The sequence below is a fragment of the Sinohyriopsis cumingii genome, unplaced genomic scaffold (genome assembly GCF_028554795.1).
Source record: "Sinohyriopsis cumingii isolate HCF-2022 unplaced genomic scaffold, ASM2855479v2 utg000349l, whole genome shotgun sequence".
NCBI lineage: Eukaryota > Metazoa > Mollusca > Bivalvia > Unionida > Unionidae > Sinohyriopsis > Sinohyriopsis cumingii.
The window spans coordinates 246,677-262,312 of NW_028315889.1; the positions used below are offsets into that span (position 1 = coordinate 246,677).

The 15,636-nt window shown below is 34.6% G+C and overlaps 2 protein-coding genes across 5 annotated transcripts in view; one reads left to right on the plus strand and one right to left on the minus strand.

Moving 5' to 3' along the window:
• Window positions 1-15,636, plus strand: part of LOC149774295 (P-selectin-like) — a 144,434-nt gene that overhangs the window by 58,427 nt on the left and 70,371 nt on the right. The gene's annotated exons all lie outside the window — the stretch shown is intronic.
• LOC149774296 (uncharacterized) lies at window positions 978-14,574 on the minus strand. Of its 2 annotated transcripts, none has more exons than XM_089945497.1 (4): window positions 14,119-14,574; window positions 7,387-7,516; window positions 5,049-5,215; window positions 978-3,325 (listed from the first exon to the last, which is right to left on the minus strand). In XM_089945497.1, the coding sequence occupies exons 1-4, from the start codon at window positions 14,189-14,191 to the stop codon at window positions 3,168-3,170; spliced, it is 528 nt and encodes a 175-aa protein (XP_089801623.1). In that variant the 5' UTR covers window positions 14,192-14,574; the 3' UTR covers window positions 978-3,167. The 2 variants fall into 2 exon arrangements, with proteins under 2 accessions (XP_089801623.1, XP_089801624.1); XM_089945498.1 differs by lacking the exon at window positions 14,119-14,574 and adding an exon at window positions 10,276-10,704.

Sequence of the window (15,636 nt, forward strand, 5' to 3'; positions counted from 1 at the left end):
ATTATTGCATGACAATGTCGTGACTGGTAGTGTGCTTGAATTGTTTAGCGCCAGTCAAGAGTGAAACATGATGACGTCCGAAAAATCGACTTTTACCCAATGCACAAGAACAAGTTGTGTTCAAACAACGCGTACGGGATATTAATATTTTTCTATTATTAAGGACACAGTGTAAATATAACTTTAACTCCTATAACAAATGGAAACTGAGGAGGTTAGAAAAATCTATGTAATATGACATTATTACAGTATACAGGATAGCATGACACTGTCACGATAGGTAGTGTATGTAAATTTTAGCTCCAGTAAAGGGCAGAACATGCTGTGACGTCAGTAAACTCGATATATTATGACTTTATGATTAGAGTATATAGGACTGCATGACAATGTCATGATAGACAGTGTGTCTGAATTTTAGCTCCAATAAGGAGTTTAACATGTCGACATGCGAAACATCGACTTTTACTCCACGGAAAATCAAGAGTTGTGTTCGAACATTCGGATCGTCTGAGTAGCTGCACAGAAGCGGGCAGGTACGGCCATATTATAATTGAATTTCGGCCTATATATCGATTTACAAGATTAGCCACAGCTTTGAAAATTATTGCAACAGTTAGAAACTAACAAAGAATAATTTAATGAAAACAAGTTTGATAGCACAATCAATTTTCGCCATAATGGTCATACGTTGCTATTTTATATTTAACTTTGTTTCCGTTTTGACAGGAATGTACAAGCAAAAACATCCTCAAATATTTTCCTTCCAGTTAACTCAGAATTCTTTTGAAAAGAACCGGGCCTAATCTAAGAAAAGAGCATGTTTGTTTTTGTACATGTAAAAGAAGGAAATGCTAAAACTTCTAAATTTCTTGGCTACATTCCTATAACAATTAGTGATACAATGAAAATTGTAAATATTTTTTAAAGCAAAAGGATTATGATACAGTTTAAAAACCAAAGTAAAAATTGGAACCAAATTAACAACACGGGTTTATTTTTAATCTCAGTGAGTTCACATCAAGAATATGCTTTAAAAACAAAGATGGCGTTCTAAACTGCACATCCACGGTGTACTCTAAAGTAGTTTCTCCAATACAAAAATCATGTTTACATTTTATTGCAAATAACCAGCTTCTCACAATCAATTATACATGTACAAAGCTTTCCCATACATTGTAATCATCAAATAAATCATCATTTCTTCCTCATTAAAGTAAAATATTGGATGCAATAGTCACCGCCTTCTGGATGAAATATCTCTGATTTTGTTAAGCATATTTTGTTTATGCAATTGTATTATTGTGTTATTCATAGCACCAAGGGGTCTGACGTGATTATAAATTTATACTTAAAGAGGGATGTTCTTTGTCGTGATAATCCTTCCATTAATTTCGTTTTTCCAGTCTCTTACGAGTTCAAAGTTGTATTCGTGATAATGAGTGATGAACATTATTGCGATATCAGGTGGCTTTAAAGGTAAAATGGTAGATTCATTTTATTTATAGTAGATGGTTTTTAAGCTGAGAATTTACATCCTTGGACGCGGAAAAAGTAGAACACTGTTTATTCCTATCTCAATGGGGATTTTTATATCATTCAGACTGGTTTCTTTGGAATTTAGTTATTATACGTATAGTTTATTGCTTGCTCTTATATATGAATTCAAAACTTCCTCTAAATAAAGAATGATTATAGATGTATGCCTCACAAAACATGACACCCAAGCACCATATATTTCCAATGTCTGTATCCATAAGAAAATACAAATTTTAGAATGTGATATACACATTGTTCTCCCAAATGACATGGATAATGTGGAAAATAAAAATTTTCAACCTTCACCTTTTATCCTTCAGATGTCTTAATTTTATATTGCAGTATTATCATTATGAACTAGTCTCACAACAATCACGATATTGAACTAAATTGGGTCAAAATTTGAGGCATGTTTGATGGCAAAATCGAAATTCCAGTAAATTTCACAATCTGTTTCTCATGTTTGCTTAAAGAAGAAATTATTTATCAAGTGAGTAACTTTGCTGGCCCTTATTGATGTATGTCACAACTTGTATCACATATTTTCCTGATGATATGCAGTCTTCACTGATGTATGTCACAACTTGTATCATATATTTTCGTGGTGATATGCAGTCATTATTGATGTACGTCACAATTTATATCACATATTTGGGTGGTGATGTGCAGTTCAGGTGTCTCATACATAAGTAATGCCAATGCAACGAACTGCACTCCATAATGGAACACAATTGAAACGGTCTTTTTTATTATATATCTCCGAATTTGTTTATCATGTTGTCTTTAATGGGTTAAAATCACTATGTTAGAAATATTGCGGAGAGGGAGCTGGTGTGACTATAAAATGGCAATCAAAGACGTATTTGATAATCTGATAATCTGATTCCAATCATAGCACTGATTCAGTTTCTCCATTTTCTGACAAATTTGAAAATATATACATATCAATGGTTTGCTGCTTTATTTTCATATAAGATTGCTTCAAAGGCAAGAAAGTGAATCCTCTACCCTGGCCGTAGATGAAAATGTGTAATGCTACACATTTCGACCTGGTGGCCTTGTGATTAGAATGTCCGCCTCGGATATGGGAGGGCGCGAATTCAAACACCGGCAGAGTCATACCAAAAACTTATAAAAATGGTACTAACAGCTGCCTCGCTCGGCACTCAGCATTAAGGTGTTAATGTTAGGACTGGTTGACCTGGTGTCAAGATAATGTGACTGTATGGGACATCGTGGGGCATCATATCTACACCATAATGCCCCAGTAATAGACACCAATATAAAATGCCACAATGCAGAAAGAAAAATTGTTACCGATACATCAAGAATCCAAATCACACACACACACGCACACACACACACAAACACACACACAGATTTCGACCTTTCCTATTTCTTTTAGTCTGGTGTACTTGGGAGTAGATCACAGCACATGCCACGCACAGAATGTTTGCTAAGTATAACATAAAGCGTATAAAAACGACTCTATATATGTTTAAGATGAAATGTAGCTAATCAATCGTTTCAAATATTTTGCCTTCACTAAACATAACACGCTATACGGCAAACGAATTTCGTGTCCTAACATTGTGTTTCTTCTAGTGCAACTATGTAAACAACGACATAGATTAATATTTAGGCGGTGGTGGTGGATATGATACGTCATTGGTTCTCGAGGTTCCTATGTATGGTGGTGGGGCTTGCTGAGCCGCCGGATTACCGTACATGACAGGTCCATAATGGTCGGGGTAGGATGAGGGTCCAGACGCAACAGCTGTATTAGTAACTGAAAAGAAAATAATAATAATAATAATAATAATAATAATAATAATAATAATAATAACAATAATAATGTTATTATTTTATCAAATAATAATAATAATAATAATATTTCACAAGCGTCAGTGTATTGTGATGCCTTAGTATGTCCGTCGGTCCATTCAAGGGTCAAGGATACAAGTCATTCCCAGTCCAGCCCGAATCGGCTGCCTCGGTGTGTCTTTGCGAAATGTTATTAGCTCCTATTTCTTCTGCACAGTTTAGTCACTAAAGTGTCGAAAATGTATTTGAGAACCTACCAAACAACTATCCATCTGTATGTTGCTTCATCTTCTTTAACGTTAAATGGAATTTCACGAATCTTTATAATTATATAGTCTCTGTTGTACCTTTCTCCAGGAAAAGGTACACCTTTGGTTCTCTTGCCTGTAGTGACTGGGAAATGGTCAAAAGTCAAATGTGAAAGACTCAGTTATTATGAAATTTGTAAATATTTTCTTGCCAAAGCTTAATTTATGCAATCATATTATGACTGGTCACTGTTCTGGGGGTCGGGAATGGGTGCGGATACGTGTGGTGGAGGAACATTGTAAGATGCAGTTTAAAGTGTTTGGACCTGCAATTAGACACCATTTCAGTTATTGCTGTTAGTAGTATTAGTGTGTGTGTGATTAAGATTGTTAACGAAGCTTTAACAATTTCTCAGTCATATCGCTACGATGTCTGCAGTGTGGCAGTTTATAGTGATGTCTAGCACTGGGGCATCATGCCGCAGATATGTGGCATGTCCCACCCAGGCACATTATCCTGACACCAGGCCAACCAGTCCTAACATTAAACTTTTAATGCTGAGTGCCTTGCGAGGCAGCTGTTTATACCATTTTTGTAAGTCTTTGGTATGACTCGGCTGGGGATCAAACCCACCCCCTCTCGCTTCCGAAGCGGACGCTTTAGCCACTAGGTCACCTGAGCTGTAGTAGTATTAGTAGAAATAGCAACAGCATCAGCTTACTAAGAAAACTACCTTACAATTTGAGGACGTTTGAAATGGCACAAAAATTAGACCTACTACGGGAAACATTTCTCTGAAGGGCAAGAATGTGGTGTAATACGCATTTCACCATGATGGATACAATAAATATTTCACCATGAGGATACAATACATATTTTACCACGATAGATACAATACATATTTCACAGTGACATAGAGACACATGTTCATGACTGATGAAGTCGCGTTTAATGAATGGCAAAGCAGTTCTTACAAGCAATACATTTGTCAAGTGTCACGAATGACCTGATTTCTGAGATCAAACCCAAAAGATGGAGATATAAATTTACTTATGATGTAAATTTGAAATACTAACGAAGTTCTTTTAATATTTTAAATAGGAAGACTTAAATAGTTCCTACCGTAAATTTTTTAGTTAATTTAATTAGATAGGAACAGACAAATTTGATTAAAAAATGCCCTGACGATTTAAAAGAGAACTTTCAAACATTCTTTATAAGGAAAAACTCTAAAAACTAACAGCTGACAATTTAGATGGTTAGAACAACGATATTTTTAAGGTGGAAGATACCGAAGGAGTCCACCGTTCCAAAATGGTATAGCCTATGCCCTTGCCAGTATCGGAACTTAGGATCATACCCCTGGACAAAGAAGGTTCAAAGCGAGCTAATTACCTTTGCTTCACATCGACTCGTTCTTTTGGTGAGATATAACTTACCAGAAAGAGTATGAATCTGTGTGGTGTTTGCTGGTTGAACGACGACCCCTCTGTGTGTACTAGACTTGCTTGCAGCCACACAGCAGTAGACGATGAGAGCAATCACGAATCCAAACCCTACAAGACTGCCGATCACAGAGCCAGCAATAACACTAGAAGCATTGTAACTAAAATATAGGAAGTAAAAGCAGCAATTTATAATCTCTCAAATATAATAATTACATTGCCCCACGTAAATTGCACATCTGCGTTTATATACGTATTATATAGAGGCCATGAAATATATTCAGTGTATGGTCCTATTGTATCATCTAACGCATAACAATCTTGTATACAGTGATAACCGGATAAAATGAAGACCAAGGGAATAGAAAAGGTCCTTATATCAAACATTTGTTTCAAATGAGTTACAAGATTACGTTAAATGCAGAAATGGACTGAGATTTTTTCCCAAAGACCAATTGTAACTTTTCCCAAATAAAGTTATGTAGAGAGTTTGAGAGAAAAATGAAAGCGCAAAATTTAAAGTTACTAAAAGAGGATCTTAAGTGGCTAATGATTAAATATCGAATTTATGAAACGAATTGAATAACTTTTAACTTTTTCTAGCCTTTGCGAGCAAAAGCTGGACATTATTCAATGAGTTCATGTTAAATCATTACCCATATGAGAATGTTTATCACATGGCTTTTATATAAGTGGAAAGATTTTGGATAGAAAGCAGAACAGATGAATATCGCATTTCAATTTTTGCTCATAGCAAATCGTTAGTTATTGTATAATCTTGTGAAGGGATGACTACTGGATGCCGAAATTTTACGAAGTATATACTATAGAGGCGTTTATGTGCATAATACTAATTAAAGAGTTCATGATTTGTTACCGTATATTTGCATTATTGGATTTGGAAGAATGCTGAGGTTAGAGAATTTTATACTAGTTTAGAGACCGGCATTTATCAACATTCGTTTAAAAAAGAAACTTGTGAATTTATTTACTCATATAGGTTGAGATTTAAGCCACGCTTGTCCTGGAAGTGGGAAACAATGTACGCATGGACAATTCCCATGGTCTCTGCCAATCAAGACTTTCATGGGCTTATTTGGATCAGATTCCACATAACGTGATATGTTGTTGTGCATATCTATCTTGTGTGATTTATTTTTGTAAGTGGTTAAGGGTTGTGTCTACCTGAATTTGTCATGATTCTAAGAAGTAAACAACTTGCTTACTTGAATTTGAGTTCAAGACCTGGGGTTTCAGTAGAAAATCTGCTATGTGGCAAGTCAAGTGAATTTGTATATAGAGGGAATGATTTGGTAAACATTTACAGTCTTGTTTTATCACCAGTCTCTGGAGTCATTTGCAGTTGTGTTCAATTGGAGAGGAATCATTTATTTATATTATTCATTAGAATCGGCAAATCCTCACTGACGTTTGGAATAAAACACTACTTTGGGATTACTGAGAACTTATTCAAAGACATTCTGGACAAAATGATTAAAATCTGATCTCCGCTGCCCTACATGAAGATTTGACGCCAGCCGCTTAAGGGTCATGTTCTGGTGACCATTGATTTAAACCAATGGAATTGCAGCTTTCAAAAATCTGAAAGTGAATCAAATCGTTAGATGCACTGTTTAGTCTCCAAACGCGAAGATATAAGACTTCATCTGATTGGTTGATAAAATAAGCGATTATGGAAATAACATTGGTTACCAAAACACATCCCTTAAGCGGTCGCTGTCAGGTCTTCATGTAGGACAGCGGAGATCAGATTTCAGTCAGATTCACATTCTGGATTAATTGTATTTTTGTGGTACATCAGAAAATTCAAGACTATTGAAATTCATTCTGAAGATTATATATTTTTGGACATTTAGGGTTAGATGGGATTTATTTCACTGTACTGTAATTGTCTTTCAAATTTTCACTAAGTATTCTAAAGAAATACATTAATTGTTGATTTCACTAGAATGTTTGGTTCTGCTTATTTTCTGTTACATAGTTTAAGACTACATTGTTGTAACAATGTTAACATGTTGACATCTCAAAACTGTTAAACTGCACACTGTATGTAAATTATACCAACTATGTACTAAACTAGATTATGTTGAAATAAACATCCATTTGCATTATAACAATCAAGCATTGTATCGTCATTATTGACAGAATATGTGATCCAGCTGCTCATCCAAGAGGGGCTTGCCTTGGGCTAAACTATTATATATATATATATATATATATATATATATATATATATATATATATATATATATATATATATATATATATATGGCGAAGACTTTATAAGTCATAACGGAAGTGATTTACTTACGTACAACAAGCTTCGCTGTATGAGGTACCGCAGCAGCCATAATCGCAATATGTCTGTTGATAGCAAGTACCCGAGTAAATATAACAACTATACCGATAAGTGCAGTAATCGCCGGCTTCCACAGAAATAGCTGTATAAAGAAATATACAGTCAATGATCGTCATCCCGAAAGTTTCAATATTTCTAGCGCAGCACAACTATCACATGGACGCTTAATATAGCTCTGACTAGTATAGTAGTCTTCAATTCTTTCAGATGTCTGTGTGTTCTTTGGATGTTCCCATTCCCTATAAGTCTAATGTTTTGCTCGCGAGAAAAGCCTAGTCCGCAGATGACCATATTATAAAAGAGTCTTAGAGGTAGTTAGATCATCGACCATAGTAAGTCTAGGAGTTATAGTATAGATACCTGGTCAGTCTATGTGATCAAATTGGTATTTGTAGTCCTTAGCAGATAGAAATAATTGTTATTTTAATTTTTAAGAAGAAACAGCATGTGATTGTCAGAAGCATGATACTGTTTTAACTTGCATGTAAATGGCATGACAATTAAATTGGAATTTATTTAATATTAAATACATCATCATATCATTTGGAACATTTCCGATAATAGTATTAATATTACTGTCATATCACATTATTTACTTCAAAACATTTGCATTTACATTATATCACCATACTAATAATGCATGAAGTCACTAAACAGACAAGCATACAAAATATATATCAAGACAAGATTGATGACGTCACGACGGTGAAACACAATCTCTCTCTCTCATATATATATATATATATATATATATATATATATATATATATATATATATATATATATATATATATATATATATATATATATATATGCTCATGTAAAGCAAGCTAGGTAAACAGGTGTCTTGACTGAAACAATGGACAGGAAGGACAAGAATATTCTAATTTCAAGATGAATAAAAACAAAAATATCAACATGAAAAAGGATGTAAAGTGTCGAATTCTAAATAGTTTTAAATTTTAAAGTTGAATGCATTGATCGCATCAATTTTATCACATTTAAGCAAGCCACGACTTTGTAAAGGGTCACTTCGACCTTTCTTCTTTTCTCCCCCCCCCCAAGTCAATGTTAGACTTGAAAGGCAAACATCTACAACTCATTGATATTTGTCCAGGGCATCGCAACACTGTCCTTAGAAAGTAAACATTTGAGCTTCCAAGCATAACCGTTTGATAGGAACCCATGTTAAATACTCTTTTGTAAAGGGAAGTTGATTACAACGTAGGTCAGAGATTCTAGGCTGTCTAAAATCTGACGAAAGAAACGATTATCATGGGACAAATTTAGGAACCGCTGCGTACGATTGGCAGAGTAAATTAAGGCGTACACTTCGGAAGTAATGTGAATTTAATGTGACGACCTTAGTCGAAATTATTTATTCGGAAATTTCCTGAATGAGGAGACGTTTGGAATCGTGGACGCCAAAAATAAATATTGCTTTCCTCGTTTAACAAGAAAAGGCGACCAAGTGGCTGTTTTGTAAAAGTGGAAAGGGTTTAGTGCTAGGACGCAAAATCTCTGAATGAGAACAGCATTAAGGTACGCAATTTTAATTTGTCACGTAATTTTCTTTTTTGATTGTGTGTTTTATGCAGATGTCTTTGATATGACCAGGAACCACATTATGTATCGAATTTTATGAATTTTGTGCTATAGTAACCGAGCATGTGGTAGCGTGGGTAAAGAGATACGGTAATGTAAGATACACCGCGCACGTGTTAACTTATGATCGGTCGCTGTCACGCCAGAATCATGATCTATCGAATTACGTCAGAATTTAGGCAGTGTTTGGAGGGCTAGTTATGCATCTGAGAAACGTACGTGAATGAATGTTACGTACATATAGGAAGTGATAAGTATAGAGGTTTAGGGGTAATTTTGTCCTTAAAGAAACAGCTTTCTGGGAGAGACAGGACAGTCCGAAGACAGAAGTCAGATGTCCGGAAATAGATGACGCATTAAGAATTAAAAGACTAGGAAGTCTAGGATGAGATGAATTGTTCAGAATAGGAAGACTAGAGAACAGGGAGACGTTAAACACAGTCGCGAGAGGAAGGTGGTGCAATCGATTGTCGACATTGCGCTCTTTTTAAAACTCTATTATGATGAAATAAATCCAAATTATACGCTGCTACTAAATTCTCTTGACTTAACTAAGATTCAATTGGAGTTGCCGCTATTAATTGTAATTGATTCAATTTTGTTATTTTTCTTGTCTAACGGGGCTCTTATTGCATTATTTCTTCTCAATAGTCTTGCTCCGGTTTCTGTTTATATTTTATATATCCACTTTCACCGGGAAATAAAATCAAGTGATGTCATCCACTAGATAATGCCCGCCTAATCCTATTAACCACCCCTCTTACTAAGAAGGTGACGTTACATCGGGATTACACATTATACAATCATTATATTTAATAATAAACATGATCAAATTTGAGTATCATTCAAACCCATTTTAAGACAAAAATTTAAAAACAGTATTAAATCAAAATATTTGCATTAATTGCAATTTTGAGGGATGTTTCAGTATTTAATATATATATATATATATATATATATATATATATATATATATATATATATATATATATGAGAAAGTGCACACATATGCATGCTTGCTAATATTTCTTTCCTTTCTTTCATGAAAGTGAACTTCACATGCGCAGAAATATTCATATTTTATTTGGTAAAACACATACCACGGTATGTCATTCAAAATTCACTTTGCATTGTAGTGTCGTTGATAAAGTAGTGGCAATATCAATGGACGAAAAGTATAGATAAATCGAAACAGACACGTATATATTGTTAGGTATCAGAAATAGTTTTACTTACCACCGAAAGCAAGTATCAAACCAAGAATGTAGAAACGTATATTCATCTTGCTGTTGCTGGCAATATTCTCCATGGGATTAATGCAAAGTTTCCTTTCCGTGTTTCGTCGTTTTACAATTCAATAAAACTTAATCAGGAAGATCTTAATAACAACATGTTAACACTTGCTTATCTAACAACTAACTGTGTTTTGGCAAGTTTAGCCACAAACCAGTACTATGTATGCAACTTCTTTAATTTCAGTTTAAAGTGTTATTTATTAGATCTATGGAAAGGTTTGATATTCTTTTACCTGTCAATGAAACAAGAGATTCAGTATTTGATGAGCAATGGCAAATTCTGACACCCTCTGTGACAATGGTGCAATACTTAAAAATGACGGTGCTTTTACTGTTGGATATTTTGTGTGAGACCGAAGTACATGTACTTGGGTCGAAAACGCAGTATCCAACAGTATCAGCACTATAATTTATTTAATTTATACCACATATATTACTATAATATACATTTTAAAGTGTTGGTATACAGCAATTTGATATACCGGTAATGCAGGTAGATATTAGCATGATTCACCTGTGGCGTATGAATATATATAGGTGTATGGTCTCAGCAGAAGACCGTTACTTTTTTACTGTAGATCATTGATGAATTTTCCCTTATTACTGAAATAAGGACATGACAGAGAAAAATGTTGATAATTACCGTTTTGTAAATGAATAAAACATTTTAAAGAATGTCATCTAATCAAGAAGAACTTCATCCATTCATCCATAGTTTTTAATGTTATTGAGACCGCTACAAATCCTGGTCTTATTATTAATTTCAAACTCCTCAAGTAACTTAGATCTGTGCCTTTATCTTTCTCTAGCCTCAAATACCAACAGCACATAAATTCATATGTCTCTCTGCCTCGATATGAAGTTATCAAACATCGATATCGAGCTTTGGTTCCAAACATAAGTGGGAAAATAAGCATTTATATCGTGGTTTTGTCCCAGAACAAAATAGGTGCAAGTAAATTAATGCTTTAGAATCAATCCGCAGCCACCGCCACCCCCACCCCACCCCACCCACACCTCTCTCTCTCTCTCTCTCTCTCTCTCTCTCTCTCACTGGACCATGTCGCAAAATACGATGAAACACTGTAAAGGAGCGTACGGATTTTTCACCATATGCATGCGACGATGTATATGAACTTAAGATGGTAAACTGAAAGACAAAGAGTGCGAGAGATAGAAAGAGAATAGAGCAGACATATCAATAGAAATGGTAAGTAAAGCATAATGATGATTTAAATGTAACGAAATTGTTAAACCATAATTTGTATTGAAATGTCTTTGAATCTAGAAATCGTGTTTTCATTACTATGTTTTACTTAATCGCGCAAAATGCACATGACGTGACATGAACTTTGAGCACTGCCGTGGTCTAAGAGATCTGCTGCCTGTTCTTCTTAAGTAGCGCCAAACCTACTTAGTCTTACCTTAATCCAAATTTTATCTGACCCATCTCATCCCATTATTGATATTTGGACATTTATTTTGTGGTGTAGGGTCAGAATCGTTTGTCTATCGAAAAGTTGACATTGGCCAACACATTGCTTTGTCGGCATAGGGTAGACACCCACTACCCAAGCCCAGCAAACTTAAACGACCTTACATACAGTCATACGTACATTAAAGCCATAGGAAAATGATTTATCTTCTTAGAATTAATCCGCTGACAGACGACACGAAATTATACAGCGTGGATTAAATTTGATATGGTACTCGCCATGTGCATTGCTAGTAACATGACTACACAAATCTCGCGTTAGTGGATATGTACATTATATTCCAAATTATTTCTCCACGTTTTAAATAATGTTCATAGTCTTTCCAGGTGTACGTAGTCGTATGCAGAAGAAAACTATTCGAATTTTGACCTGCACTGTCTACAAATTAGAAACATTTTTTTTCAGTATACCAATTTATATGTTGGCACTTCGTCCAAACATTAATGACTTTCTCAAACACACACACAATATCTCTTTCTCTCTCTCTCTCTCTCTCTCTCTCTCTCTCTCTCTCTCTCTCTCATATATGCTCATATAAAGCAAGCTAAGTAAACAGATGTCTCGATATAAACAAGGTAAGAAATTCCAGTGAAACTATTGACATGTGGGACAAAATATCTACATTTTCAAGATTAACATATCGTTCTTATGAGTTGCCTTACTTTACATTTATTTAATAGTTATGTTGATAAAAATTAAAACCTTCTGAACATTAATTTTGGTAATTGCATGCATTGGTTTTATACAGATGAGCGATATGTTTGCACACAGCAAACTATACAACGCAACAAAAACAACAACACAGAACTCGTCAACAATGCACAGGAATGACAAAAACATTCTAATTTCAGGATGAATAAAAACAGAATTTTCAACATGAAATCGGGATTACACATTATACAATTACAATACTTAATACTAATCAGTAATCAGGGTCAAATTTGAATATTATTAAAATCAATTTTCATTTATTCAAATTAAAAACAATATTAAATCAAAATATTTGCATTATTAGTAATTTGAGGGAAATTTACATACACAGAAATGTTGTTACTTTAGTGTGGCAAAAACACATACTATGGGAATATCATATAAAATTCACTTTCTACTGTAGTGTTGTTGATAAAGTAGAGGCAATATCAATGGTAGAAAAGTATAAATAGATCGAAACAGACACGTACATATAGGCCTGTTTGGTAAGGGTTGTTACCGCCCATGACAATAGGCTCCCTTGAAGAGCGCTTTGGTACATTAAAATCAGAAACCGTATGCATGAATTTACAATCCCTATCTCCGGCAAGCAATACTCCCGTTAAGGACGCATCAACTAGCTAGTCGCTAACCCTAAGCTATACTGAGTAAAAAATATCAACTTTTTTATTTTGCAGTTTTAGATATTTCTATTGGCATAGATCGATCTAGAGTGATGAGACACATATAAATTGATATAAAATTTGTAATTATCAGTGATTTTATACGATTGGTATGACTTATTCGCCTACAGTGTACGGGAAACATTTGTACAGAAAGGCATTAGGCGCACGGAAGGACAAATGAAGACGTATTTAGCGAGATACATACATATATTATATACTGTTGGATAACATGAATTCTATGCTTGAAATCTATAGTATTGGCATCGAAATATGTGACGTCATCACAAAACGGCATGGGTAGAGGAATATGGCACGAATGCCTAGATCGATAAAGTCTCTACCCTAAGCGATATTGAGCATAAAAGATACCAACTGTTTTATTTTGCATTTTCACACGTTTGTATTGCCATAGATCAATTTAAGCTGATGAGAAATATATAAATTGATATCAAATTTGTCAAAGTTGGTGGCTGTTTACGATCGATATGACCTATTTTCCTATACGGAAAACGTTTGCATAGGATGGCATTAGGCGCACGGACAGACACATGAAGATGTATTTAATAAGATACATACACATGTTATATACTTTTGGATAGCTTGAATTCTAGCTTGAAAGCTGTAGTATTAGCATCGAAATATGTGGCACTATGGCAACAAGGCAAGGGTAGATGCACATAGCATGGATATGTAGATCGGTAAAGTTGATAACCCAATTCAATATTGAGTATATAATAAAAAACTTTTTATTTTGTATTTTTACACACTTCTATTGACATATATCGATTTAGAGTGATGAGAACCGTATAAATTGATGTCGAAGTCGTCAATTAGGGCAATTAATAAGTCAAAGGACGTAACAACCGTTATCGAACAGGCCTATTGTTCAGTATAAAAATTAGTTTTACTTACCACCAAGAGCAAGTATGAAACCAAGAATGTAGAAACGTATATTCATCTTGCTGTTGCTGACAATATTCTCCATGGGATTAATGCAAAGTTTCCTTTCCGTGTTTCGTCGTTTTACAATTCAATAAAACTTAATCAGGAAGATCTTAATAACAACATGTTAACACTTGCTTATCTAACAACTAACTGTGTTTTGGCAAGTTTAGCCACAAACCAGTACTATGTATGCAACTTCTTTAATTTCAGTTTAAAGTGTTATTTATTAGATCTATGGAAAGGTTTGATATTCTTTTACCTGTCAATGAAACAAGAGATTCAGTATTTGATGAGCAATGGCAAATTCTGACACCCTCTGTGACAATGGTGCAATACTTAAAAATGACGGTGCTTTTACTGTTGGATATTTTGTGTGAGACCGAAGTACATGTACTTGGGTCGAAAACGCAGTATCCAACAGTATCAGCACTATAATTTATTTAATTTATACCACATACATTACTATAAAATACATTTTAAAGTGCTGGTATACAGTAATTTGATATACCGGTACTGCAGGTAGATATTAGCATGATTCACCTGTGGCGTATGAATATATATAGGTGTATGGTCTCAGCAGAAGACCGTTACTTTTTTACTGTAGATCATTGATGAATTTTCCCTTATTACTGAAATAAGGACATGACAGAGAAAAATGTTGATAATTACCGTTTTGTAAATGAATAAAACATTTTAAAGAATGTCATCTAATCAAGAAGAACTTCATCCATTCATCCATAGTTTTTAATGTTATTGAGACCGCTACAAATCCTGGTCTTATTATTAATTTCAAACTCCTCAAGTAACTTAGATCTGTGCCTTTATCTTTCTCTAGCCTCAAATACCAACAGCACATAAATTCATATGTCTCTCTGCCTCGATATGAAGTTATCAAACATCGATATCGAGCTTTGGTTCCAAACATAAGTGGGAAAATAAGCATTTATATCGTGGTTTTGTCCCAGAACAAAATAGGTGCAAGTAAATTAATGCTTTAGAATCAATCCGCAGCCACCGCCACCCCCACCCCACCCCACCCACACCTCTCTCTCTCTCTCTCTCTCTCTCTCTCTCTCTCTCACTGGACCATGTCGCAAAATACGATGAAACACTGTAAAGGAGCGTACGGATTTTTCACCATATGCATGCGACGATGTATATGAACTTAAGATGGTAAACTGAAAGACAAAGAGTGCGAGAGATAGAAAGAGAATAGAGCAGACATATCAATAGAAATGGTAAGTAAAGCATAATGATGATTTAAATGTAACGAAATTGTTAAACCATAATTTGTATTGAAATGTCTTTGAATCTAGAAATCGTGTTTTCATTACTATGTTTTACTTAATCGCGCAAAATGCACATGACGTGACATGAACTTTGAGCACTGCCGTGGTCTAAGAGATCTGCTGCCTGTTCTTCTTAAGTAGCGCCAAACCTACTTAGTCTTACCTTAATCCAAATTTTATCTGACCCATCTCATCC

Coding starts and splice junctions, on each gene's coding strand:
- LOC149774296 (XM_089945497.1), bottom strand. CDS start 14,191: ATGGAGAATATTGTCAGCAACAGCAAGATGAATATACGTTTCTACATT. Junction 7,517..14,118: donor TTTCATACTTGCTCTTGGTG/GTAAGTAAAACT, acceptor TTCTTTATACAG/CTATTTCTGTGGAAGCCGGC. Junction 5,216..7,386: donor TACAGCGAAGCTTGTTGTAC/GTAAGTAAATCA, acceptor CCTATATTTTAG/TTACAATGCTTCTAGTGTTA.